Source organism: Microcaecilia unicolor, chromosome 11 (assembly GCF_901765095.1).
Source record: "Microcaecilia unicolor chromosome 11, aMicUni1.1, whole genome shotgun sequence".
NCBI classification, from domain to species: domain Eukaryota; kingdom Metazoa; phylum Chordata; class Amphibia; order Gymnophiona; family Siphonopidae; genus Microcaecilia; species Microcaecilia unicolor.
The window spans coordinates 84,544,527-84,571,706 of record NC_044041.1 but is presented as its reverse complement, the minus strand read 5'-3'; the positions used below and the strand labels follow the sequence as shown (position 1 = coordinate 84,571,706).

At 42.6% G+C, this 27,180-nt stretch overlaps 1 protein-coding gene across 4 annotated transcripts in view; it reads left to right on the top strand.

Moving 5' to 3' along the window:
• The window catches only part of SEMA6B (semaphorin 6B), a 191,919-nt gene that overhangs the window by 153,019 nt on the left and 11,720 nt on the right, over positions 1–27,180 (top strand). For all 4 annotated transcript variants that reach the window (XM_030217965.1, XM_030217967.1, XM_030217966.1 and 1 more), the window contains exons 10-16: positions 537–754; positions 6,473–6,604; positions 7,330–7,479; positions 8,289–8,483; positions 11,116–11,256; positions 14,494–14,571; positions 17,512–17,570. In XM_030217965.1, the coding sequence (XP_030073825.1) occupies positions 537–754; positions 6,473–6,604; positions 7,330–7,479; positions 8,289–8,483; positions 11,116–11,256; positions 14,494–14,571; positions 17,512–17,570 (973 nt within the window). The remainder of the gene's footprint in view (positions 1–536; positions 755–6,472; positions 6,605–7,329; positions 7,480–8,288; positions 8,484–11,115; positions 11,257–14,493; positions 14,572–17,511; positions 17,571–27,180) is intronic.

Below are 27,180 nucleotides of genomic sequence, written 5' to 3'. Positions count from 1 at the left end.
GAAGGAGGTTTAGAAGTGTTTTACTCATGTCTAGCTCTACTAGGCACCTGCCCTGCACTGCACTCAGCAGCAGGTCATTGGAGTTTCTGGACATAGTCATGGGGAGGGGAGGGGTGGTTAGTTTTGAAAGAAAATAGTGAATGAAGCTTGAAAGTCTATTGACTTTTATCTTCAAAGACGGCAGATCATGGTCTGTTATTAAAATGGACATGGAGGAAGCCACTGCTTGCTCTAGGATTGGTAACATGAAAGTTGCTACTAATAGGGTTTCCGCCAGGTACTTGTGACCTGAAGTGGCCAGTGTTGGAAGCAGGATACTGGGCTAGATGGACTATTGGTCTGACGCAGTATGGCTATTATGTTCTTATGGTAGCAGACAGAGGATACAAGATTCATTCACCTGCCTTTTAACTAATTCTACAGACCAGCAAACATGCTACCCCTACCCCTTCATGGAAAGTTTGAACGTTTATTCTGAGGTGTGATGGGTGGGGCTATATGTCTGTGTTTTACCTTTTCATTTGACCCTGTTGCAGGTGGTGGTATCCCGCGTAGGTCGTGTCTGTAAAAACGACCTGGGTGGTTCTCAGCGGGTTCTGGAAAAGCAGTGGACCTCATTCCTCAAGGCTCGGCTGAACTGCTCTGTCCCAGGAGACTCACACTTCTATTTCAACATCATTCAGTCTGTGACGGATATCCTCTACCTGAGTGGTCGGCCTGTGGTCCTGGCTGTCTTCTCCACACCTACGAACAGGTGAGTCCCTGCCGTTACTACAGCTGTATATCAGGGCTGTGCAATTTCTAGCTAAAACCTTGCTGCTGTTACTGAAAAAAGGGTCTCATGCACACAGTCTGACCTAATGGATCTGAAAAAGGTGCCTACAATAGGAATCTGACCACTTTTTTGAAAAACAGTGGCCCTTCTGCGATAATAGGCAGGGCCAGAACAAGGGTATTACCTTCAGCTTTATCCTTCACTCCAAATTAACTGTTAAGTCCCTAGCCCAGGGGTTTCAACCCAGTCCTGGGGGCACACCCAGCCAATAAGGGGTTTTCAGGATATCCCCATTGAATTCAATAGGAATATCCTGAAAACCCCGATGCTGGGTGTGGCCCGAGAACTGGGTTGAAAACCTCTACCCTAGCCCCTCTCCCACCCCCTTTGAGATTTTGATAAACTCAGCAATTAGGATTACCCCAGTATCACCCTAACCAGAACACTCCTGCTGAAAGTGGACATCATACTTTGTTTTGTATCTATTTACATAACGAGGATAATTTTCAAAAGCCATTTATGCAGATAAATACTCACCCTCTTTACAGGTAAAAGTTAATGCTGATGGTTCTTTGAGTTAGTGGGACTGTTAGGACCTCCTGTTTTGACTTGAATGCAGCTGCTCTTTGCCACTCGCCAGCAGCTGTTGCCTAAGGTTTCCACCTAGTTCACCTAGGGGTTCAAGCCCTGCAGCAGAGCTTGGTGCAGATAGCTGACTCGGCTGAGCATGAAGGTTCTTCGGCAAAATAAAAACCGTGTGATGCAGTAAGCTAATGAGATGCTGTTGTCAAGTGCAAAGAACTTGTGCACTTATCAGGCGAAGTCTACCAGACACGTGCGCCAGAGGTGTAGCTATGTGGGGTGCAAGGGGAGCAGCTGCTCCCTCAAACAGATTTTGAATAAAATGGGGCCTATGCAGATCAGCTCTTCAGCTTGGTCTGCTCTTCCTGACATCAAAACCTGGCTATGCTTGCGCACAAGGGTTCTGCAGGGAGGGCTGCTCACTTGTGCACATGTCTGAACAAAACAGAAGTGCCAGCACCAGGGGCAAATTTTGTCCGGGCCTCTGGTTTGGCTGGTGGGGGTCCCCAACCCCCGCCAGTCGAAGCCTTCTTCAGCATCAGCGTGCACAAGAGGAGCAAGAAGAACGAAGAGCAGGGGGCAGGCAGCGAACACGGCTGCGCCGGAGACCGCGCAGAAGAAGGCTTCAGCTGGTGGGGGTTAGGGACCCCCACCAGCAAAGGTATTTGTTTGTGAGGAGGCGAGGCGGTGGGAGGGGTGAGGAGGCGGTGGGGGGGACAGCGGGGCGGCACTCAAAATGTGCCCCCAACCTCAGGCTCTGGCCCCCTCCCACCGTGAGGTCTGGCTACACCCCTGGCCAGCACATGTGTGTGCCTATTGTTCAGCACATAAATGTTCTTGCACATATTGGGCTAGATTCTATATATGACACCTGAAAAATCCACGTGGAAAAAAAAGTACACCTAGGCATATTCTCTAAAATACACCTAAATTTAGGCATACTTTATAGAATAGGCTTAAATTTCCAAGCGGTTTATAGAATACACCGAGCGCCTGCCCATGCGACTAAATTTAGTTGTGGGCAGTTATGCCAAGTAAAACTTGGTAGAAATCCCAACGCCCTTTATCGATCTTCAGCTGTGGCCGGAGGAGATCAGAGTACACCCTATTGGCTTGCAGATTACTAACGTATAGTTACCACATAATTAAAACTTTTTTTTTTTTTTGGAGAAGTTAAGGGAGGGTTGGGTAAGAGTAGGGAGTCTTAACCTTTTTAAAAGTCGGTGACAGATATATCAGGATCCTTTATTGTACTTTCATTATTAGCTTTTATATGACTCTTATTAATAGTTATATCATGTTATTTGTCATCAATAAAAATTATCCGCTAAATCCCGATGCCTAAATTAGGTGTGGATCAGGTGTATTCTATAACAACACGCATAGATTTGAGAAATGCCCACGACCCGCCCATTCCATGCCCATGGCCATGCTCCCTTTTTGGCGCATCACGTTGCAGAATACGCTTAGACAGTTCTGCTCGTAAATTCTAATTAATGCCAATTAGTGTCAATAATTGCGATCGCCATTACGGCATAATGTAAGCCACATTAAGCCTTCAAATTGGTGGGAAAATGTGGGATACAAATGCAATAAATAATAATAATCGCTTGTTAAGTGACAATTATCAGCCCTGATTGGCTTGTTAACTAATTAAGCTGCATGCGCAAATCCAGAATATGAATGGATTTTCATGGGCAACGTAAGTCACGCTATATAGAACCTGGAAGAAAATGTTTGCAAGGCTGATATTTACAGGCGCAGATGTAGGTGGACACTTTCATTTTTATTCGGACAAACACATATATTATTGCGCTGTTCCCTCCCATCTATCTTTTAATGTTGGTCACTGAAAAAAACAGAAAGGGATTAATATTCAGCGACTGTCAGTGTTTTTTTTGGCCGCTGACATCCTTATGCCCGGATATTCAATGCCAGGCCATTTCCTGGCACCAGCATTGAACATTTGGGTTTATGTAGCCAGCTATCTCTTGCCAGTTAAGTGCAATATTCAGCTCTTAACCGCCTAAGCGAAATCAGATAAAGATAGGACTGAGTCTTATGCAATCCAACTTGTTTGGATAAGTAGGTGGTCCGGGGCAGAATTGGCAATTATGCAGTTAAGTGCTGAATATCAGTACTTAACCGCATAAGTGCTGATTCCGCCCTCAGACTGCCCACAATATAACCAGGGCCCGATATTCAAAATGATTTAAACAGCCAGAAGATGCTCCTGGCCATTTAATCGCCTGTCTGGAGCTTAAATGCCCAGTTAGCACCCAAGCCAAAACTGGCTATTTTGAGGGCATTCTGAGAGCAGAGTCAGCACTTAATTGGCTAAGATAACCACATAAATTGGACCACATAAAATGTGGTCCTATCTTTATACAGTTCTTCATAGCCAGTTAAATACTGAATATTGCACTTAACCAGCTCTGTTCTTGCTAACTCTATGTACCCGGAAATTCAGTGCCGGAGGCAGTCACAGCGAGCTGAATATCAGGCTCCTGGTTTTCAATTTTGTGGTAATGCTGCACTAACCAGTGAAGCACCACTGATTATCAGGGAGTAGTAGCCTAATGGTTAGTGCAGTGGGCTTTGATCCTGGTGACCTGGGTTCAATTCCCACTGCAGCTCCTTGTGACCCCAGGCAAGTCACTTAACCCTCTATTGCCCCAAGTACAAAAAAACATCTTAGACTGTGAGTCTACTAAGGACAGAGAAAGTACCTGCATATAATGTGTACAGCACTACATACATCTAGTAGCACTATAGAAATGATTAGTAGTAATAGCTCCATACAAGCAGGTTAACCATTTCCTCTCATGGCCATTTAAATTGCTTTGAATATCAACCCCAAAGCTATTATTTAAACCTTCAAAACTGGCACTGAATCCTCTCCACCACGTCTCGCATTTTGCGCATGTTAAAAGCCACTGTTTCCTTCCCTGCATTGTGGAGGAATACTTAATGGCCTCATTACCATACATTTAAATACATGGTTCGCCCATGTGTACAGTGTGAGTTAACTCCTGTGTTCAACTGCCTTTTGCATTGTTTGTACACCCTGCAGTAACAACATGGGTTGGGTTGTGGTAGCTTTCTGCTTCAGCCCCCTAATGATAAAGCCAACCCTGGTGGTAAATAAGGGAAGGAAGAATTCTTCATGTTAGTGGCCATTTAAATGCTTCTGGCTCAACCATGCCTGACACATCAAATAAGGAGGCACTGCTCCTTGAGACCAGATCTTTTTCCTCAGCCTTTTCTGCCTGCTGGATTCCCAGTTTCTTGCATGGGACCTTTGCAGTTGCTCCAGGGGAAGGCATTCCCAGGCTGGCATCCCAAATGTTTTCATTTACCAAGCAGAATAAAAAAGGAAAAAAAATCGAAAAGCATTTGGACTTGCTGTGCTCTGAATATTCATCCCTGGGAGTGGAACAGCAAGTGTCTGTTCATTGCCAGCCTCCCCGCATGTCCTGGGCGCTACTATCCACACTGAAGAGGGTTCCTGCTGGCACAATTAATTTCTATTCACTAGCAGGGAAGGAAGGGAGGAGAGCTGGTGGGGGGGGGGGGGGCACTGAGTGGGAGTTATTTTAGACTGTGCCTGCCTTGTGTAACACTCTGGTTTGGAAGCTGCTTTCTGGAATTGAAATGGCAAAACTGCCTCTGCTACATAGGTCATTTCAGAGCCCAGATCCACTGACCCTCCCCATGTGGCCCTGTTCCAGAAGTGGATTTTGTCTTTGATCAGGGGAACTGGATCCCTGGAAGCTCTCTTCCTACACCAGATATACTACATTTAGGGTGTGATTTTCAATGTGGGCTACTGTTAAGATGGGTTATTTTATAAGTAACGTGCTATTTTAGCACAGGTTCTGTTTTATACAATGAGACCTAATTACTAATAACCCAGGTTAACAGTAAAATAACCCATCTTAATAGTAGCCCACATTGATTACATCCTCCCCCCCTTATTCTAGAATGTTTTTTCCCCCTTTGTATTTTCACAGAGGATGTTTTTGCCCATGGGATTCTCCTCTTCTCTGTTTCCTCTCGTGAACGTGGATCTTCATGGGATTCTCTTCTCTAATTCCTCTCATGGATGTGGATCTACTAACTGGATTTTTCTCTTTTCTGTTTCCTTTTGTGGATGTGAATCTCTTCACAGGATTGTTTTCTCTTTCTTCTTGTGAACATGGATCTATTCATGGGATTCTTCTCCTTCTGTCCTTTTATAGACATGAATACATTAGTGGGATTCTTTCCTTCTTTCCAATGAAAGTCTAACTCCTTGTCTTTATTATAAAACTTTTTTTCTTGTGTGGGTAACAGAAAGATGTCGAATTACAATTTACCTTCATGTTATCCTCTGGAGGCCGATTGGACCTATGGCAGGACCTGAGCCTGTGAGCTACAGGTTAACACAAATGCTGTGGGCAGATATCCGAGGTGGCCCAGCTAACCCATGTGAGAGCTTTAGGCAGTCACTGAAACAAGATGAGTGTTGTAGAAAAAGAGGAAATAAAGAAGGCCAGGCCCCGCTCCGGTACTGTGATATCTTGAGCCCTCTATGAAGAGGTTCTGATGGTACTGGTCAGTGCAGAAACGTTTGAAGCCTTCCTCAAGCTAACCATCAGCCCCATCTCTCCTTATGTACTGAAGTACTGGCTGACTGCGTCCTGTGTGCTGGGTACTTAAATGCCCTAGCAGTCTGCCACAGGCCTGCTCTGATCCACTGGGCCCATTCCTTCACTCCAGTTAAGAAAAAACAGCAAACAGAACTTCTGCTGTGCCGGCTGTTCAGAGCCAATTTACTTCCCTGGGTCTACCAGCAAGAAGTGTCTCTTAGGTTGAATCTGCAGGGATTTGGAGGCAGGACATCCTTGTTTAGGCAGTGAAACCCTATCTGGCCTTCTCACCGCAGATGCTTGAACAGGAAACTTCTCTAGGGTCTCTTTCAGCAGACACAGGATCTAAAATTTCAGTCACATTCACCTGTTTTAATACCTGTATAAGCACATTTGTCTCTCTTTGGGGCCTGGTGGTTAAGATGCCATCAGCTTTCAGTCTGTTTTTCTGAATTACAGCACCTCTACCTCTCTCTTCCTGTAGTATTCCTGGTTCAGCTGTCTGCGCTTTTGATATGGAACAGATCGCACTGGCATTCGAGGGGCGCTTCAGAGAACAAAAGTCTCCTGAGTCCATCTGGACTCCTGTGCCAGAGGAGCTGGTTCCAAAGCCCCGGTGAGTAGTCAATCACTAGGGGTAAGAAGATACCAGGCCAGGTTGGATCAAGTCCTAATGTGCTCAGCAAAGATCAGATACAGCAAGAACAAAATCCAAGAAAGGAAACCAAACCTAGATGTGAAAGTTAAAGGGGTCAGGGGGAAAAGAGATTTTCCTTGTTAAATGGCGCATTTTAATCTTTAAGGATATCCTGTTCAGCTTTTCCCTCATTAGTATGGTTTGTGGCCCATTCTTTCTCCTCTTCTCCTCTCCTGCACTGCTTTTGGAGTCCCTCTGAGCCCTGCTCTCTGAAAATGCAGCACCCAGAGGAGCCCCTGGCAGTGGTGGCAGGTCTGGTACTTGGAAAATCATCCTTATAGATGAAGCAGTGCTTAGAGAGGACCCTGACTGTGGCTGGTGTGGCACGTAGGATTTCCAGTGGCAGGAGTGGAGACAGCAGGAACGGTCTGTAATGCCCCACCATGTTCAGCTGCAGAGGGAAGGCTTAGGTGGAACTGTGAGGAGCAGGCCAGAAAGGGTCAAAGTTGGGGCAGGAGAGAATTTATTGCAATCGGTTTGTAGAGGAAATTTCCTCTGAAGGGGACAGTTAAGTATAAACATTTTCCCTTTAACCTTAAGATGTCAGCTGGTGCACAAGAAGGTTGAGGGGGGGGGGTGAGTTTCAGAGATGATCTAAGGTAGCAGTGCATTTCCCATTCTGAGGCCAAGTTCTCTTCCTACAGCCCCGGCTGCTGTGCAACCCCCAACCTGCGTTACAACTCATCCAGCAGTTTCCCTGATGAGATGCTGAACTTTGTGAAGACCCACCCGCTAATGGATGAATCTGTGCCCTCGCTGGGGGATGCCCCCTGGATTATGAGGACGATGACCAGGTGAGTACGAGTGCCATACATCCGGAAGCAGAAGGTGGAGTTTGGGAGGGGGGGGACAAACTAGGCCTTTCTCTATTCAGGCCTCCATTTTGCCTTTTCTGCACCTTTTGAATTATAATTTAGTCTTATTTAAAAACATTCCTATCCCACCATTCACTAGTGGTTCTAGCTGGAAATCTAAGAACAGATGTAAGACTATAATAACAAACAAAAAACCAGAAGTGCAACAATCACAAACGTGTTATTAATCCGTAAAATGATAAACATTCATCTTAAAAATGTCAAGTAACCAGACTTAGTAACAGATCCACTTGGATAACAATTTAAATATCAGAAAAGTGAAACTATACAGCTTTTTCATTAAATGCCTGAGAGAATTAGTGCTTCATTTCTTTAATTCCTCCATGTTTTCACCCCAGTGCCTCCTGTCCGAACCCTACCATTTCTTTCACCCTAAAAGGTCCTGCAGTTTCCATTGAGTAGTGGCAGGCAATGGCTGGGGGGGGGGGGGGGGGGGGGCAGGCGCTCCTTTTTATAGGACATTGTGGGTTGGCAAGAAGGGAAGGGGATCTGAAAGCTCATTTAACTGTAAAAGAGGGGAGGCCCTACTGCTGACCACCATTTAAATCCTAAACGATGAGGCTATGACTGTCTTAAGTTATTGGATTATGAAGGTGTGGGCTCGAGTGTGCGATGACGCATCTGTATGGCCAGTTCAGGTTTATGCATAATGATTGTTAGCCATGTAAATGCTTGTGCGTACTCAGGCGTGTGTGACTCTCAGCTGCTGTGCCTTCTTCTCACTACAGGTTCCAGCTCAACAAAATGGTGGTGGACACCACAGCTGGACCCTTTGGCAATCACACAGTTGTCTTTCTGGGCTCAGACACAGGAACTGTCCTGAAGTTCCTCATTCAACCCAATGTCAGCCTCTCTGGATCCGCCATCAGTACAGCAAATCAGAGCATCTTCCTGGAGGAATTTGAGACATATCATCCAGACAAGTAGGAACCACTGAGTTATGTGACTCAATGCCTTGAATGTACAGCTCATTAGTTAGCAGCTACAAACCTGTCAGCCTGCATGCTGTATCATCACAGACCATACTCACTTTCCAGTAATAATCCCCCCTTGCTGCTTTCTCTGTCCAAGCAACATCCTCCAGCTTCTCAGTAAACAGCATTTCCTGGTATTTCCTTGAAGCTTCCTGCCTTGCATTCTCAGAGCCTGACTCTCTTGTTCTTGAACCGCTTTAGCTCTGGTGAATGCTGTCAGTGTAGTTCTAAGAGGTCTCACCTATCAGTCCCAGGGCCCGATGCACAAAGCTTACTATGCTTGCATCATTTGCTTTAGACTGGTTGTAGCTGGTCTAAAGCAAACCTTATTTAGTGTCCAATGCATATAGGGGTTCTGCGTCCCTTTTACCGTTCGCCGTAGCAGCTACTGATAACTGTGTGCAAATGTATTACATCAAGCTTATCCATATTAAAATGAACATTCTGTGCCATGCAGAGAAAGAAGCACTTACCTTTAATGTGCTAGATTATATGGTAGGTCAGGAGCTGTCAGAGAGGAGCCCCCCTCATCCATTCTGAAACTCCGGGGCTGATCCCTGTCCAGTTCCCTTCTCCCTTCAGCCTCTGCCTCCCAATCACTCCCTGACCTAGTGCAGGGAACCCTCCCCTTCTTCCGAGGCTCTGCTTACCTTTATTTCTCTTGGTTCTTCTCTGTACCCTGTGAGCTACGTCCACACCAGAGCTTCAGCTTCAAAACACACCCAAGCCAATGCAGCCGTCTTTACAATAGCTATGCAGGTATCGCCGCAGGAGCTCCAAGTTTGATCCAAAGGTGAAGGTGAGCTTGTTTCAGTGCAGGAGCTCTCCACACGGTGTCCTTGAAACAACTGTTTTACGCATGTGCTAGGCACTTCCAGGGGCCAGTGCACAAAGGTCACCGTTAAATTTCTGTTCATTTCATTTGCATGCCATCCCCATTGTGCATCAGTTGTTGTTGCAAGTCTGTAAGTTCACCCACAGCTGCTGTATTTAATGGTAACCTTTGTGTATCAGTCCCCCGCCCAGTGACAGAACCGTCTGAGCTCACTTCTAAACTGCAGTTGTCTCTCTCTGGCCTCAAAAAGGAAAAGATTAAATCCCAGTAGGTTAAAGAACCAACCAAAAACTGATGAAATAGGCCTATGAAGTTTAGAAACTATACAGGTTCCTTCTTGAAAGCTAGGTTGAAGGAGGGAAGCTTTGATATCTAGAAGATGGTGAGTACTGGCAATTCCCACCACAGATATCATTTGTGGTGCATATACTAATTGGTTAGACTGGGCACATACTGATAGCTATTTTGGTGAGACTGGTTACTCTACAGCAAGCATTTTGTATATGTAAACTCCCTTCAGCCCTGAAGTTGCAGTTGATACCAAAGCTTTTGTACCACATCTTCTTTTTTTATTGGCCCTTTAAAAAGGTATCACACCCTCTTGCTCCACTTTTCTCCAGGGCCAACATGGCTCCTGCAACTGCTCCAAATCCCAGAAAGGGAGGGTGGTGGGTGGGGAACTGCTGGAGGACACTGTGTACAGTTGCTTTGGAGAGAGTGACGCTATGCAGCGTAGGGTAAGCCACCTCACACTCAAGATGGCTTTTAATACAGGAAATACAAGGGAAATGTGGAAACTGTGAAAACCAAAGGACCTGGTTGATGCTGTTGGATAAGATGAAAATTCCAAGATGGCAGAATGATTCCAGAGCAGATGGAGAACAACCTTGAAAGTTAGAACATCCCCTGGGTTAAAGTCAACAAGCATGGAAGGACAAGCCCAGAGCTTCCCAAACCTGCCCTCATGACCCTACAACCAACTACGTTTTCAGCATATTCACAGTGAAAACACAGGAGGTAAATCTGCAAGTACCGAGTGTGATTTAAGCAAAATTTACCTCAAGCAACTTCGCACTGGGTATCTTGAAAACTTAACTGACTGTGGTGTCACCAGGGCAGGTTTAGGAAGCCCTAGGATAGCAGCAGATGAATAATATTCCCTGGCAAGCAAATGGCAGAGTCTTCATGGAGATACCATGAGTTTTGCTTCTAAGTTGTTGATTTGAGAGCTGCATGGAGAATGTTACCTAACATAGTGATTCTCAAACCTGTCCTAAGGGACCACCAGCCAGTCAGGTTTACATGATATCCCTAATGAATATGTATAAGACAGCTTTGCATGCCTGTTATCTCCATTATATGCAAATCTCTCCTATTCATTAGGGATATCCTGAAAACTTGACGGGTTGGTGATGCCCCAGGACAGGTTTCAGACCCACTGGCTAACCCACAAAATCCTTGGAGCTTGTCCGCCCCCAGGAGAGCTCACCCTTTTCCAAGTCACCCCAGTCTCTCACTTTTGCTCCTTTTGAGCCCCCTCCCTTCTTATTTTACACAAATCCAAATCAAACCATTGCTTTCCCTTCTTTTGAGGAGGTGGGAGCAGACATGCTTTTGCCACTGAGGAATCTGAAAATGTGTCACCCACTCTCGGAGGTAATTCCAACATGTCTCTCATGGTTACCTTTTAGCTCAGTGTCAGCAGATAGTACAAGCCCAGCCTACAGCTTTTTCTTTCTCCCGCAGGTGTGGCCGGTACAGTGAAGAGGACAGGCGTATTCTGGGAATGGCACTGGACAAAGCGTCTGGATCCCTGCTGTTGGCATTCTCCCCCTGTGTGGTGAAAGTGCCTGTCGCACGATGCCAGCAGTACTCGGGCTGCATGAAGTGAGTTTCTATATCCAGGCACACAAAGAGTGGAGGGACACCATCTCCCCGGGGGAAAAGAGAAGAAGCTGTGACCTTAAATTACGCCAGGGGAGGTTCAGACGGATTCAGATATTGAAACCAGGTTCAAGCCGGTTATGACCGTTTGAAACCAGTTCAGACCAATTGACACCAGTTCAGGACAGACAGGTTTTGACCGACTGAAACCGGTTCTGACTGGATCAAACCTGGTTCTGACCAACTGAAACCAGTTCTGGCCAGTTCAAACTAGTTTCAACTGGTCGCAAATCTGAAACCGGTTCTGACCATTGGTTGACTGCATCACCCCCACCCAGTGGCACTCTCCACTTTTTCCATTTTGCAGTAGAACAAATTCAATGGGGTCTTCACCTATTTTTTTTTGTTTGTTTCTTTAGAAATAAATTGTTGAAAAATTGCAGCAGGTTATTAAAAACATTTTTCAAACTTTGGGAGACTTGAGCGATCACCTCCTTCGCATCTGCTTACAGTCCTAAGCCCAATTAGAGCTATGTGGAGACTCAATTAGATCCAGGTTTCTGGTAAAAATGTGCTGCCCTCTGGGGAAGCCCAGAGCAAAAAAAAAAAAAAACTTGACTGCAGAAGAATGGGGGAGGGGAGCTGCCAGCACAATTTCTGAAGAACAAATTTGGTGTAAATGATGCTGGAGCAAATAAAGCAACCTAACTACTTCAGTTGAGGAGGTTCATCTTTATTTTTTATACCGCAAATAAAATTTCTAAGTGGTTTACAATGAGTACAAAAATTTTAGGGGAAGTGATAGGGAAAGAGGCAATAGGCAGCCAAAGTTACATTCCAAGTATTAAATATAAGGGTAGAGAAAAAGAAGTATCATTTAATATAAGTTAAGCTAAAATTAAAATTATTAACATTTTAAAATTTGTATAAGATACAAAAGGAGGGGAGAAAGTGCAAAAGAGACAAAACTACACTGCTGATGACTCAGGGCTAGGGTTACCATATGTCCGAATTTACCCGGACATGTCCTCTTTTTGAAGACATGTCCGGGCAACTGGGCGGGTTTTGCCAATCTGCCCGTTTGTCCAGAAATCTGGACAAACGGGCAGATTGCTAGTCTCCCCTCCCCTTAGTTACTACTGCCCTGGTGGTCTAGTGACCTCTTCCGCCTTCGGGGCAGGAAAGAGTCCCCTCTTTCCTGCCCGGAGCGCTGCCCTGCATGCATCCTTCCTGTTGGTGATCTCGGCGCCGATTCAAAATGGCTGCCGAGAGTTGAAGTGACCTCGCGAGACTTCAACTCTCGGCGGCCATTTTGAATCGGCGCTGAGATCACCAACAGGAAGGATGCATACAGGGCAGCGCTCCGGGCAGGAAAGAGGGGGCTCTTTCCTGCCCCGAAGAGGTCACTAGACCACCAGGGCAGTAGTAAGGTAAGCGGAGGAGGGTGATGGGGTGTGTGACGGGGCGGAGCGAGGGTTTGAAAGGGGACGGGGTGTGTGGTGGGGGCAGGGCATGTGTCCTCCTTTTTGGGGGACAAAACATGGTAACCCTACTCAGGGCCCTGTTTACTAAGGTGCGCTAGCGTTTTTAGTGCTTGCACAAAATTAGGGCACGCTAACTGTGTAGGCAACTATAGGAATATTGTGGGCGCCTACACAGCATGCACAAATGGATAGCGTGCGCTAAAAGCACTAACGTGCCTCTAGCGCGGCTCAGTAAACGGGGTTCTTAATGCGGTAAAGAAGGAGGGGTATAAGCAAAATGAATCAGGAATAGGTGTTGGATTGGGTGGATGGTCCAGTGCTGTTATGGGAAGGCCTGTTTTAAGTAGAGATTTAAATTCTAGTAAATAATAATTCTGAACTAAGGTTGAGAGGGAGGGAATTTCACAGGGACAGAGCATCAACACTGAAACACCATGATGCGAGTGAATCTGTAAAAAGGAGGGAATTACTAAAAAGGTGCTGGTTGGCAGAATAAAGAATAGGAGCTGGAGTTTATCATGGAGGTGATTCGGCAGGGGGAGCAGAGAATTCAGGGGGTGTTGAGATCCTTTCCCCACCCTTTCCCTGTGAGTTTTAATTTCTGGACTGCACTAGAAGGTGAATGCTGCTGCCTTGGCCTGTTTCAGTCCCTGACAGAACTGCTTTTCCAGCAACAGATTCATTCATATTTACAACTTTCTCCATCATGTTGGTTCAGTGCCTGATTAATTTAGCAACCAAAGATTGTCTGAAGTTCCAGTACTGTGGATAAGTGCACAGAGCAACCTACAGTGATATAAAAAAAAAAACAATAAAAGTTTCCCCTTTCTTCCTGACTTGACAAGGGCAGCGTACAGATCAGGATAGGGGACGGTGTCTGCAGTCACCTCTTAGTTACAGGCCCTTTTACCTGCTCATAGCGTGAAGGGCTAGTGCTACCACTAGGTGAACTGTTGGTAGACTTTGGAGGTGGCATAAAGGGTCCATGAAAAAGCCCTTGAAACGGCAGCTTCCAATCTTCCTTCCCTGTTATTACCATCACTGCCACATCTTCCCTGGTGGCACAGGCAATGGCAACGAAACAGGAAAGAAGCATGGCACAAACCTCTGAACGCTCTCAAAGTTAAGCTGGTCCCACCTCCTCCAACGCAGACTTCCTGTTTGCATGGGGGCGGGGCCAGCTGGAGTTTCAGAATGCAGCCACATGGGGTTCTGCATCATGCTGTTTTCTTGTTATTGCCACTGCTGCAGGCCCTGGAAAAATGTTGCACCAATGGCAGCGGTATGAGTCGGAGCAAGAGTGGCATGAATGAGGGTGCCCACAGCACCTAATATCTTTGCACTAGCCCTGGTAGCCTGATGCCAGGAGAATGCAGAGGAGGATTTCAGAGGTGCTGCCCATTCAGCAGCTGCAGGGAGGGAAGTTTTCAACTTGCTGAGTAAATCATTGGGGGTGGGGGGTGGGGAGAGAGCTCCTGATCCTCTCATGCTCACGGACTAGCATATTGTACAGTACACTAGTGAAGATACCACCCTGTCCCTTCAGCTGCCATAGGCCTCTCTTAATTATTTCAGAATTTAAGATCAGCTTTTAGGGAGAGCGGGGGTACTGTCACCAGCCAATTCATCTTAGTGCTGTAGCCAGAGGCTGAGTGGGCTCCTGCCCCCCTGTGCACTGTCCAACAATACCTTAGAGGAAATCACACCTGTCTTTATGTCTGAATCACAGCTGAGCTAAACATTTTGATGGTTGCAGGAACTGTCTGGAAAGTCGGGACCCGTACTGTGGCTGGACACCCGAGGGCTCCTGTGTGTTCCTGGAACCCGGCACCAGGTATAACAGAATGGAACAGATAAAGGGTGGGTGGGGAGGAGGCTAAAATGGCTTCTATCATGTTTGTAGACAAAGGAATCGAGGGAGACAGGCCATGTGAAGACAAAGTGAACATACAACTCCATGTTGGAGAGGGGATAGGTACTTCACTACCGTGAAAGTCCTTGTCCCTTTACCTACTAGTTCTGGTTTTGGCTCCTGTGGCATGGGCATGTGCTTCTGGTATTCCCTCAGCTTAAAAGGTTGAGCTCCAGGTAAAATTTGGCCTGAATCAGCTTATTCTGAGGAAGTGGGCTCAAATTTGAGACTCTTGGTCCTATTAATGCAGAGGTCCCCAAACTATAGACCATGGGCCAGATGCAGCTCATTTTCCCAGCCCTTGAAGGAAGTTTTCTTAAAATGTTCCCCACATTCAGTGGTGAGCAAAGGCAGCAAATGGGGTCCCAGGCTCCACCAGCAAAGATGACAAACGAGGAAATTCTGATGTGGGCCTCCCCTCCCCACCTGCCCTCTCAGTGTCAGTGATCAGAAATGTCTGATGTGGTCGTATTCTTGCAGTAATAGAATGGGGTTATGAGGAAGTTTGGGTCCATGCTGCTGCTGGAAGGGACAGAAGACCTGAATATGCCTGTGCCCCCTACCAGTGTGTGTTCCCACAGAACCAAACTCCAATTTTAGAGGTCCTGAAGAATGCATGGTTGGTTAAAAGAAAGGGCCCTATATTCAAAACAATTTAACTGGACAGGACAGTCTCCTGCCCAGTTAAAATTGTGCTGAGCAGGTTGGGAGGGGATATTCAGCCACACTTAACCGGAAAGTACCACTGAATACCCGCTCTGACTGCCGGTTAGTGCAGGAGAGCAGAGTCTGGTGGAATTATGCAGGCACTGGGTGCTATTCAGTGCCAGTTGCCCACATAGCTAATTGGGCAAATGGGACCACTATCCTAACATTACCCAGTTAGCTATTCGGATACAGCACTGAACATCATCTGTACCTGGGTAACTTCTGGGCATCACCAAAGATCTGGATATACAGTGTCAGTGCCTGGAAAAGGCCTAGCTCAGAATATCTGGGTATAATTTAGCCAGCAGTGGCCAACACTTAAACCGTCTGAATGTTAAGCCCTAAGTATTTAATGATACTCAAAAAAATAGTGAAACTACTTAAACTTAGCTGATATTAAATGCATGTACTTCTGCTTTAAAGTCCAGGATGAACTACAAAGGCAATCAATTTTTATTTCAGGCATTTTTTTAAAGTGAAATATAGATGTCCGACAAGTTTTAATTAAAAAGAAATTGAAAGGAACAGAGCCAGCTTCATGTTTTGTATGAAACGGTTGAGCACTGCCCCACAGTGGATATCTATCTGGGAAAAGCGAGGGCTCTCCCAGCCTCCATCCTTCAGGAAACCTCCCAGCTGCTGCCCCCAAAACCCACCATTCTCTATCCTCTTCCACCCCTCTTTTTCTGGCATCAAACCTCTTATTTGATTACCAAAAACACATATTTTTTTCTGGTTCATCTTTTAAAACAGACATCCCAGTGATTTCCCTGGGGGGTGGGTTTGAGGAACAGAAGAATTACCATACTCCTTCAGATTGATGGTCCATTTTGCCCAGCAGAATCCTGTTGCTAACAGTGGCTAGTCCAAGTCACAAGTACCTGGGAGATTCCCAGAAACTAGCAATATTCCAGGCTACTGACCTCAGGGGTAAGCAGTAGCTTTCCCCAAGTCTCCCTTAACGGTTTATGGGCTTTTCCTCCAGGATCTTGGCCAATCCTTTTTATAAATCCAGCTACACTGGAGGAGTGGCTTAGTGGTTAGAGCACTGGTCTTGATGTCCTCAGGTTCCCAGTTCAAATCCCACTGCTGCTCCTTGTGATCTCGAGCAAGTTACTTGACCCTATATTGCCTTAGGTTCAAACGTAGGGTGTCTTTTACTAAGGCCCACTCACATTTTTAGCGTGCTCTAAAATTGTGGACGCACTAAACATTAGAGATGCCCATAGGAATGCATTGGTGTCTCTAATGTTTAGCGCGCCCCAAAAACGTCAGCGCGCCTTAGTAAAAGATCCTCTTAGATTGTGATTCCCCCCAGGGACAGGGAAATATCCAATGTAACTCACCTTGAGCTACTGCTGAAAAAGGTGTGAGCAAAATAAATAACTACTTTTAGCACATCCTCCAGCAATGAGTTACTGGGCATCTTTTAATCCAACCAGTTTTCCAAGAGTCCTACAAGCTGCCCCAGAGATCCGCAGGACACCAGTGAGAGACGTTCAGCCTGTGCTAAGGGGATGGCGTGAGACAGCACATATCTTTGGTTTATGGCCCTGCAGCGATTAACATTTTACTACTTGGACATGCACACAAAGTATTCTGGACTTGGAATCCAAACCAATTTGGCAGGATTTGGAGCTAAGTTCACTGTCCCTAACCCAAGGGAAAAGGGGAGGGAGCAGACCTTGAGCACCAGGAGGTTTTTACCCTGGCGTTTGGCCCAATTGTTGCCTTGACATGGTCAAACAAACGAATTCCACTTAGAAATGCAGTTCAGACAAGGATGAGAAAGAGTCCTTAGTGACTGAGGGCAAACATACCTTTGGCAATGCTTAAGCAGATTTGATTAACCAATCATCTTTTTTTGGCTGGTATCATCTAGATTCCCAAAACTGGGGTTGACTGGGATGTAGCTGCACAAAAATGACATTGCAGCAGCTTAAATTTCTTGGTGTTGGGCTCTTGTAAAATTTGCAGAAGAACATGCCATCTGTGTTCTGCATCCAGACCGGCTCTTTCCTATCTTACTGCTCATCTTCTGGAGCATTCCACACCATAGCTGGCTCTCTCTTCCCGCCCTTCTCTCTGTGTCCTTCTCTCTGTGTCGCTCATCTGAAGACTAAACTACTTCTGTTTCTGTTTTTCCTGTTGCAGGGTGACATTTGAGCAGGACATCTCTGGAAGCAGCACATCACACCTTGGTGAATGTGAAGGTAGGTACAGAAAGGAGCTGGCTGTTCACACTTCCCCCTCCTCCTCCTCCTCCTCCTAAAATGTCAGACATATGATATTGAGGCTCTACAAATCCACTACCTAACTCCCCACAAGAAGCCAAACAAGGCTATTACACCCAGAGCAGAAACCAAAAACAACCTAATATTTTCTGCATTTATGTCTGGGTATCCAAAAGCTGTTCAGCTGGAGCTGGGACCTGCTGAAAGGCAGCAGAGTCAGGACAGGGGTCCAAAGCAAGGAGCTGGAGCTGGGACCTGTTGAAAGGCTGCACAAGTCAGGACAGGGGTCAGAAGCAAAGGTCCACTCCAAAGGGGATAGTTTGTTTAGTTAGCTAATCTTGCTCATGGAAAACCAGAGATCTCCTTAGCCATGGTCACCAGCCATAAGGACAATAATGCTAGAAGCTGTATCGTCTGTAACTGAGCTCTCAGGGGTCTGAGTGACTGCCCTGGAAAACAAATTCAGCCAGCCACTGACTCAAAATGCTACAGAGAGCAGAAAGATAGAAAGGCTCATTTTCAACGCACATATTTACTTATTTGGATTTATTTACCGCATTTTTGAAGGAATTCACTCAAGACGGTGTACAATGAGAATAAATCAAACATGAGCAATAGACAATTACAGCAGTAAAAATATTCAAATAACAATACAAAGTATGGCATGTATAGGGGGGAAAGGGAATGGGACTTATATACTGCCTTTCTGTGGTTTTTCCAACTACATTCAAAGCGGTTTACATATTATGCACAGGTACTTATTTGTACCAGGGGCAATGGAGGGTTAAGTGACTTGCCCAGAGTCACAAGTAGCTACAGTGGGAATCAAACCTAGTTCCCATGGATCAGAGTCCGCTGCACTAACCACTAGGCTACTACTTACAATGTCAACACAATACATAATAGAACATTTTAATTGACAGTGTAGGGTACAAGCAAAGATGGAACATATAGATAGGTAAGAGAGCAAGAAGAATTAGAAAATAAGGTGACTAATTTAAAGAAAGGTGCACATGAGGTCAGAGAGACGGTTAAAAAGTGTATTTTCTTTGAAAATGAGCAATATCCAACAAAACAGAAGAAACTAGTCCTCGCAAAAATATAACAATCACCAAAAACAGCAAAGATGACACACAAAAATAAACTAATCAAAAAAATAAACAAAAATAATAAAAAAACCTCAATACCAAAAAATAAAAAATAGCGAAAAATGAAAAAAGTAAAAAACAAAACAAGATGACACAAAAATTAAAACTCAAAATTTTATTGAAGGGTGATATGACTCGACACAGCTGTGTTTTGGCCCAACTGGCCTGCGTCAGGAGTCTGTTTAAAACAAATAAGATTAAAACAATATAAATATGCTAAACATCATAAATTGACAGTAAGTAGACAACCAACGAGCAAATACAGACAACTAATGTACAAACTTGTACTATATTCAATCTGTCTGAAGTACCTTATAAATAACAGAAATATATCTTTAATAAAAATTAATTTAAAAAATATATTAGATTAAACTTATTTAAATTATACAAACACTAGTAAAAAAGGCCCGTTTCTGACACAAATGAAACGGGCGCTAGCAAGGTTTTCCTCGGAGTGTATATGTTTGAGAGAGTGTATGTGAGAGTGACTGTGTGTGAGAGAGAGAGTGTGTGTGTGTGAGAGAGAGTGAGTCTGGGTGCGAGTGTGTCTGTGAGAATGAGAGTGTGTGCAAGTGCATATGTGAGACAGTGTGAGGGAGAGAGAGTGTGTTTCACACACTGTGTGTGCGAGAGAGAGAGAGAGAGAGTGTGTGTGAGACACAGACTCTCTTTGAGACTGAGTGTATGAGACCAAGAGAGTGTGTGAGTGACTGTGTGACACATAGAGAGTGAATGTGATACAGTGTGAGACATAGAGTGTGTGAGAGACAGTGTGTGAGAGTGAGAGAGAGAAAGACATTGACTGTGAGGAGAGAGTGTGTGAGAGAGAGTGTGTGTGTGACAGAGATACCTCCCCCCCCCCTCTCTGGTGTCAGGCCCCCCTCGCTCCCTCTCTATGGTGTCAGGCCCCCCATCTCTCTCTCTGGTGTCTGAGCGTTACTATGCAGGATGCTGAGCTCCGGCTGTGCTTCAAGGAGCTGACCAATCCTATTTAATAGAATGCACCTCCAACATTCTGAAGCTGAGAAACCTTGTGTGGTTGGTCACTTCTGCTTGTGACGAACCCGGAAGTACGTGATGTCAATTCAGGAGATGGATACAGAGAGCAGGAATGCCTCAGCCATGCAGTCAGCTTCAGAATGTTGGAGGTGCGTTTTATTAAATAGGATTCTCACCTTATATATTACATTACACAAAACACCAAAAATATGAAATTAATTTCATACACTCAATTTAAAATATAAAAGATAACCCCAACAACTTATACTTAATTTATAGACAATTTCAAAATATATACAAATAAAGAATATCTCTGTACACAATACCAGAAACTGAAAAGTCTGAATCCCTTTATTCAAACAATGTGAGATATATAATATATCTAAATAACTTATTGCCAAATTATAATAAAATGCAAAAACAAACTCTAATAATGCTTATATGACAACTATTGTAAGACGTTTATATCTAACTTTTTCTAAAAAATGTATATTATTAGACTAAACTTATAATTCTATAAGATAAGGCAGAAAATGATTATGCATAAATAAAGTGCGTTATTACCTTTACACCATATGTATTTCTCTTGTCATATGCAAATTTATATGAAGAAAGTGCTATCAACGAAACCTTGTCAGAAAAGCAGGACCTATGCAAAATGACTGAATGAACAGTCCTTCAATGTTCTATATAAAAAGAAAAATCATATTAATCACGCTATTCTCTACAAAAACTTCATAAACTCTATAAAAATAAAAATAAAACTGAGCAAATTATTATGTATGCCTCATGAAAAGGTAGTTGGCCATATTATAAATATCTGAGGCATAACGATTAGACTGCCTAAACTGATCGAAAACTGAATCATCAAACCTGATTGGACATTAAGAACATTGTAGAGCAAACCAGAATATCACACTCATTGTGCAAATATATAACTATCTAACTGTTATGTAAATCTTCAAGCTTAAAGCATCAAACGCTGTCTGTGTCGACTAGAGAAACTGAAATAAGCGTCTCACTCTCTGAAAATGACATGTAGATCTTTTTATAGTAGAAAAACTCGACGAAGTGGAAACGTCTGACGTAATATAGGTAAATAGAAATGATTATACATAAATCAAATGTGTTTTTACCTTAACACCATGTGTGTTTATCCTTGTCGTATGAAATTCTGCCAAATGAAACCTTATTAAGAAGGTGGAACCTTTACAAAAAAAATTTTTATGAACAATTATTAAAAGGTCTGTATGAAAAAAATTGCTGTTAATCACACTGTTTCCTAAAACAACCGTGTATGCGCTATAAAAATGGAGATAAACAGATTGTTGTATGTGTCTAAGGCATAGCGATTAGGCTACCTAATCAGAACAGGGATCTAACTAATCAATCCTAAGCTAACTCTAAAATCTCCATAGAGTCTGCTAAATTTCCACATACATAGTGCAAATATATAGCTGCATCTTACCGCTATGTAAGTCTGCCAACCTAAAACATAAACCGCTGTCTATGTCGACTGGAGAAGCTAAATAAAGCGTCTCACACTCTGAAAATCAACTGTGGTGATATGTAGATCTTAGTATTATAGAGAATCTCGGCGGAATAAAGACGCCACGTCTGACGTAATATTCGCATTTTTCAAAAAAGGTTTTACCACCAAAAGCAAACTGTAACCGATCCTCGTCATTTCCAGGATATCTATGAACTTGATGGACAACCTATTTGAGCCAAAGAATGTGTGTCTTAATTAAACAATGAAGTAACTTCAAATGTAGTGTAAAATAGACAATTCTCGATGCTCAAGTAAAGCGTTAGAAGTGTTTGTTTTAAATGACAAAGAATATGAAGAATTCTATACTCACAACTATCACTAAATGAGTGGTTAAAATCGTGATTAGTATATCCATATACTCTCTCTGATCAATTACTACTACTACTACTACTACTACTACTACTTAACATTTCTAGAGCGCTACTAGGGTTACGCAGCGCTGTACAATTTAACAAAGAGTCCCTGCTCAAAGAGCTTACAATCTAATAGACAAGTGAACGGTCGGTCCGATAGGGGCAGTCAAATTGGGGCAGTCTGGATTCACTGAACGGTAAGGGTTAAGTGCTACTACCCATTGATCCAATCAATAGTAAAATAAATCACTACTGAAACAAATCACTAATAACGCTAAATGTCAAAAATGGTTATAATCTGACATTACTCGTATTGACTCAGTTGTTGTCAAAAGAGAAATTTAAAATTTTTCTGTGGCTCTATCTCGCGCTACAAGTAAATGAACATATATTAATTTAAAATGTAACTAATAAAAAGTAATGGAACCTATTATTGAAAAGAATGACATATATAAATTACACTTAACACACTATGTTGAAATGATATGTAAGTTTCCTGCAAGCCATTGTTTTAAATAAGAGAAAAGTACGTTATTAAATAAAGTGTGTATTAAAAAGCTTCATTAAATGAAAATACAATATGTGATTAGAAAAATAAAATTTTCTAAAAAGATTCAGTATAATATGGCAGAAATTATGATAATGATTGAATTATAGAATTAAGAAAGTTAAAAAAACTATTAATATGATGTATAAACTCTCAGTCGATTGAAATAAACGATCGTCAGTAAAAATATTTTTCAGTATGAACATTTATAAAATGATTATAAATAAAAAGAGATTATTTGAACCAACATGTAATTAACAAATACCATATAATATGAAACAAAAAATTCAATTGTAAAAACCAACTAATGGTTACTGGAAACATCAACTCTAGTAAATGGATTGTAGACCAATAAATAATACGAAGTACAATCTAAAAAATATCTACAAAGGTGACCAGCTTTTGATGAAAAAATTTTTTTTGAAAAAACTATAATGATATAAAATAAAAATTATATGAACCTAAATATGAAAATATCTTTTGTGGAATGTACGTGAAAAAAGAAAAATAATAAAATAAATGTCTACAAAAGTAAAAAATATATCATGATTTGGCAATATGTGATACAAATATGAAATCTATGTAAAAATACGTATTTCTAAAAAATATATATGTAAATTATTACTTGTTCAATTTACTCCAACTTAAAATTAGTCTATAAAATGCAATGAGACCTCTGTATAATTCTTATGGGTAATTTTCTAAAACAATGATAATTTGAAATATGTAAATTTTATATCAAAAATATTCATTTGAATGTATAAAAGAAATTTTGACTTCTATTCATGAGAAAAAGATATGTAAACAATATATAAATATCAAAAATTTATTAAATATGTCATATAGAGGGGCATAATTGAACGAAAACGTCTATCTCCATGGGCGTTTATCTCCAAGAACAGGTCCGTGAAGGGGCGGACCGAACCGTATTTTCGAAAAAAAATAGACGTCCATGTTTTATTCGACAATTTGTGAGCTGGGTGTTTTTGTTTTTCAGTGATAATGGAAAATGAAAGCGCCCAGCTCAAAAACGAATAAATCCAAGGCATTTGTTCGTGGGAGGGGCCAGGATTCGTAGTGCAGTGGTCCCCCTCACATGCCAGGACACCAACCGGGCACCCTAGGGGGCACTTTTACAAAACCAAAAAAAAAAGGTAAAAGAGCTCCCAGGTGCATAGCACCCTTCCCTTGTGTGTTGAGCCCCCCAAATCCCCCTCAAAACTGTTGGATTATTTGTAGTAAATAATTAGCAGATTTTAGTACACACAGCTTCAGCTTTAGAAATGTTAATTTCTTTCTTCATCTCTCTCTCATTCACCCCTGAATAATTCACTGCTGAGTCACTTTAAAGTTGAAGTAACAAAACATCTGTTTACTCACAGTTTGTAGTTAGATTATAATCAGACAGGCTTATATATACATATTACTATACATTTGTCTTATCAGCTCCTTCCATGTGCTCAGATGGTAATGGATGCTCACACCACCATAGATCCTCTCAGGTTAGGAGAGATCATGAGCTCCATGTGCTCCATGTGCTGTGTCTGACCCCCACAGGAAGTTGCATAGCTGTGTGACCTCTCTAAGTAATTCACATCAGAGGTCACAGAGTAATCACAGAGAAATAATAGGTGACAGGCAATGCATGTAAAATACAATTACATTCCAACAAACCCCTTCTCATGCATAACTGTCATGCAATTATTTATTCATACAAAGTCCAAGCTTTATACGCAGATTCACAAAATGTTCTCTGGGTAACGGTTTGGTCATGATGTCAGCTGTCATCTCACTGGTGTGACAATAGTGTAGACTGATGACCCCTTCTTTCGCCAACTCTCGCACGTTGTGGTATTTCGTTGCGATGTGCTTGGTGCGTGACTGAACCTTGTCATTCTGTGACAGTCGGATGCAGCTCTGATTATCTTCCATTATCTGGATTGGTCTCTTTTCAGCTATTCCAAAATCCAGCAAAAGTTTTTCAATCCACATCAGTTCTCTGCACGCTTCCGATACGGCCACATATTCAGCTTCTGTAGAAGACAAACTCACAATACTTTGTTTATGACTGGCCCATGAAATTTGTACATTTCCATACATAAACACATATCCACTTGTGGATTTATAATTAGAATGATCCCCTGCCCAATCTGAATCACAGTAACATATTAGTTTTGGATTACTATTGGCTGAAATCTTTAATTTACAATCAATGGTACCCTTTAAATACCTTACCATCCTTTTAACTGCAGTCCAATCTGATTTGGTAGGTGAGCTGACCCTTCTGCTCAAAATTCCTACTGCATTTGCTATATCAGCCCTGTATGTGGTAGCTAGATATAAAAGCTTACCTATGGCTGATCTATATTGGATGTTATCTGGTAAAGGTTCTCTTACTGTTTCATCCTTCAGAAAATCAGTGATCATGGGAGTGCTTACAACTTGGGCATCTTGCATACCTAAACTTTCAATAAGCTCATTTATTTTCTGCTTCTGGCTTAGAAGATAAGAACCATCATTTTGTTTCTCAATTTCTATACCAAGATAGTATGACACATTACCAAGTTCTTTTATCTCAACATTCTGGTTTAAACACTTTACAATGTCCTTGTACTCTTGCTCACTTTTGCTTGCAATGAGCAGATCATCAACAAAAGCTAAAATGTATGCATATTGTCCATTTGTGCACCTAGTGTACAAGCATTTATCTGCTTCACCTTGCTTAAATCCTAAATTTGTCAATATTTCATGCAATTTTTCATTCCAACATTTTGCACTTTGCTTTAATCCATAAAGACCTTTGTTTAATTTACACACTAGCTGTCTTTGTTTTGTATTTATGAAACCTGTTGGTTGTTCCATGTACAAGTCTTCAGTTATATCTCCGTGAAGAAACGCTGTTTTCACATCAATGTGTTTGACTTGCATGCCTTTTGAGACTGCAATGCTCAGAAGTGTTCTGATTGTCGTGTGTTTCACTACAGGTGCAAACACTTCATCAAAATCTTCTCCATATTTTTGAAGATATCCCTTTGCCACTAATCTGGCTTTATACCTTTCCACTTTTCCTTGTGCATTCCTTTTTAACTTGAATACCCATTTGCATCCTATAGCTTTCTTGCCAGGAGGTAATTTTGTAAGAATCCAAGTATTATTTTTATCCAATGCATCAATTTCTTCTTGTGCAGCTTTATGCCATTCAGCAGCTTCTTCTGCTGGCATTTTCTCAATCTCATCCCATGTTAAGGGCTCTTGAGCTTCTGCTGACTTTGTTAGGTAAGACAGTCTTGGGGGTGGAACACCTTTATTTTCCCTGGATGAGCGTCTGACAACAGGTTGGTCTGACCTTTCCGCATCCTCTAAATCTGAGAGTTCTTCTCCAATTGATTCCCCTTCTCCAACTGTACTGTCTTCTTCAATGATCCTTTCTGTGTCTGCTTCCTCTGCCTGTTCCTCGTTAGATACAGGTGAGTTGCTTTCAGACATCTGCCTTGGTATGGCATTTATATACACTGGCATGTCTATTATGGTTCTAGTTTCATATTCTGGATGATAAGGCTCATCTGGGATAATCCAGCCTTTATCAACCCTTTTGTTTTCATCAAAATATGTAACATGTCTTATGCCAACAATGCCAGTTTTCAGATTCAAAATTCTATATCCTTTGTGTCCTGGAGCATAGCCAACTAAAATGCCCCTTTCTGTTGTGGAATCCAGCTTATGCCTTCTTTGCTTTGGTACATGAGCATATGCTGTACTTCCAAATGTTCTTATGTGTGACAGGTTTGGCTTCCTACTATGCCATGTCTCATGTGGTGTGCGCTCAGCGCCTTTAGTTGGCATTCTGTTTTGTAGGTACACTGCTGTGAGAATGGCTTCCCCCCATAGTCTTTTAGGGAGATTGCTATCTGACAGCATACATCTGGTCATTTCCACAATTGACCTAAATTTTCTCTCTGCAACAGAATTTTGCTCTGGTGTATAAGCTACTGTTGTGATATGTTGAATGCCTTCTTGTTCTAGAAATGTGCGCATGCTTTGTGAAGTGAACTCACCACCATTGTCGGTCTGAAGAACCTTTGGTTTTCTTTCAAATTTATTGCTCACCATGGCTACGTATTTCTTCAGCATGTCTGTGACTTGACTTTTCTCTTTCAGCAAATAGGCCACACAATATCTAGAGAAATCATCCAAGAATATTAGCACAAATCTGTTATTTCCCAATGATGGGATATTAAACGGTCCACATAAGTCACTGTGTATTAAGTCCAGCACTTTATTACTCCTATTTCCTGTGTATGCAGGAAATGAGGGTCTCACACCTTTTTGAGTAACACAGTCTATGCATTTCTCCATTTTACCAGCATCTGCACTTATCTGAATGCCGGTGGCCAGTTGCTTACTGTAAAGATCCTGGATCACCTTAGAATCACGATGTCCCAGGCGGCTGTGCCAGATTTCCAGACTACATTTACCATCATTCTTCCTTACTTGCGCCATATGTGAGGCTTCACCTGAAATGTTCAGCTTATAAACATCATTATGCATAAAAGCTTCAGCATACACTTCATCATTTTTAGAGATTGTGCACTTACTGTTTTCAAAATGAATCACAAATCCCTTCTTATCTAATGTAGATACACTAAGCATATTGCAAACTGCTTGGGGAATATACAAGACATCACTTACAGGAATTTCTTTAACTTCATTAGACACTTTGCATTTTAAGAATCCAATACCTTTTGCTTGGATCTTAGCAGTCCCTGCGTTTGCAGTTTTAAGAATACCTTCCTCTGGACACATTTCCTGAAAGAAATTCTTACAATTGGTTAAATGGCATGTGCTCCCTGAATCCAAAATCCAAGTACTTTCATTTGAATTATTATTTACCATAGTCAAAGATTTTTCTGCCATTAGAAAGCCCTTGTGTTTATCTTTGTCCTTCATACATTTCCTGGTTTGAAAATTCTTTAGTTCCATTGGCTTAGGT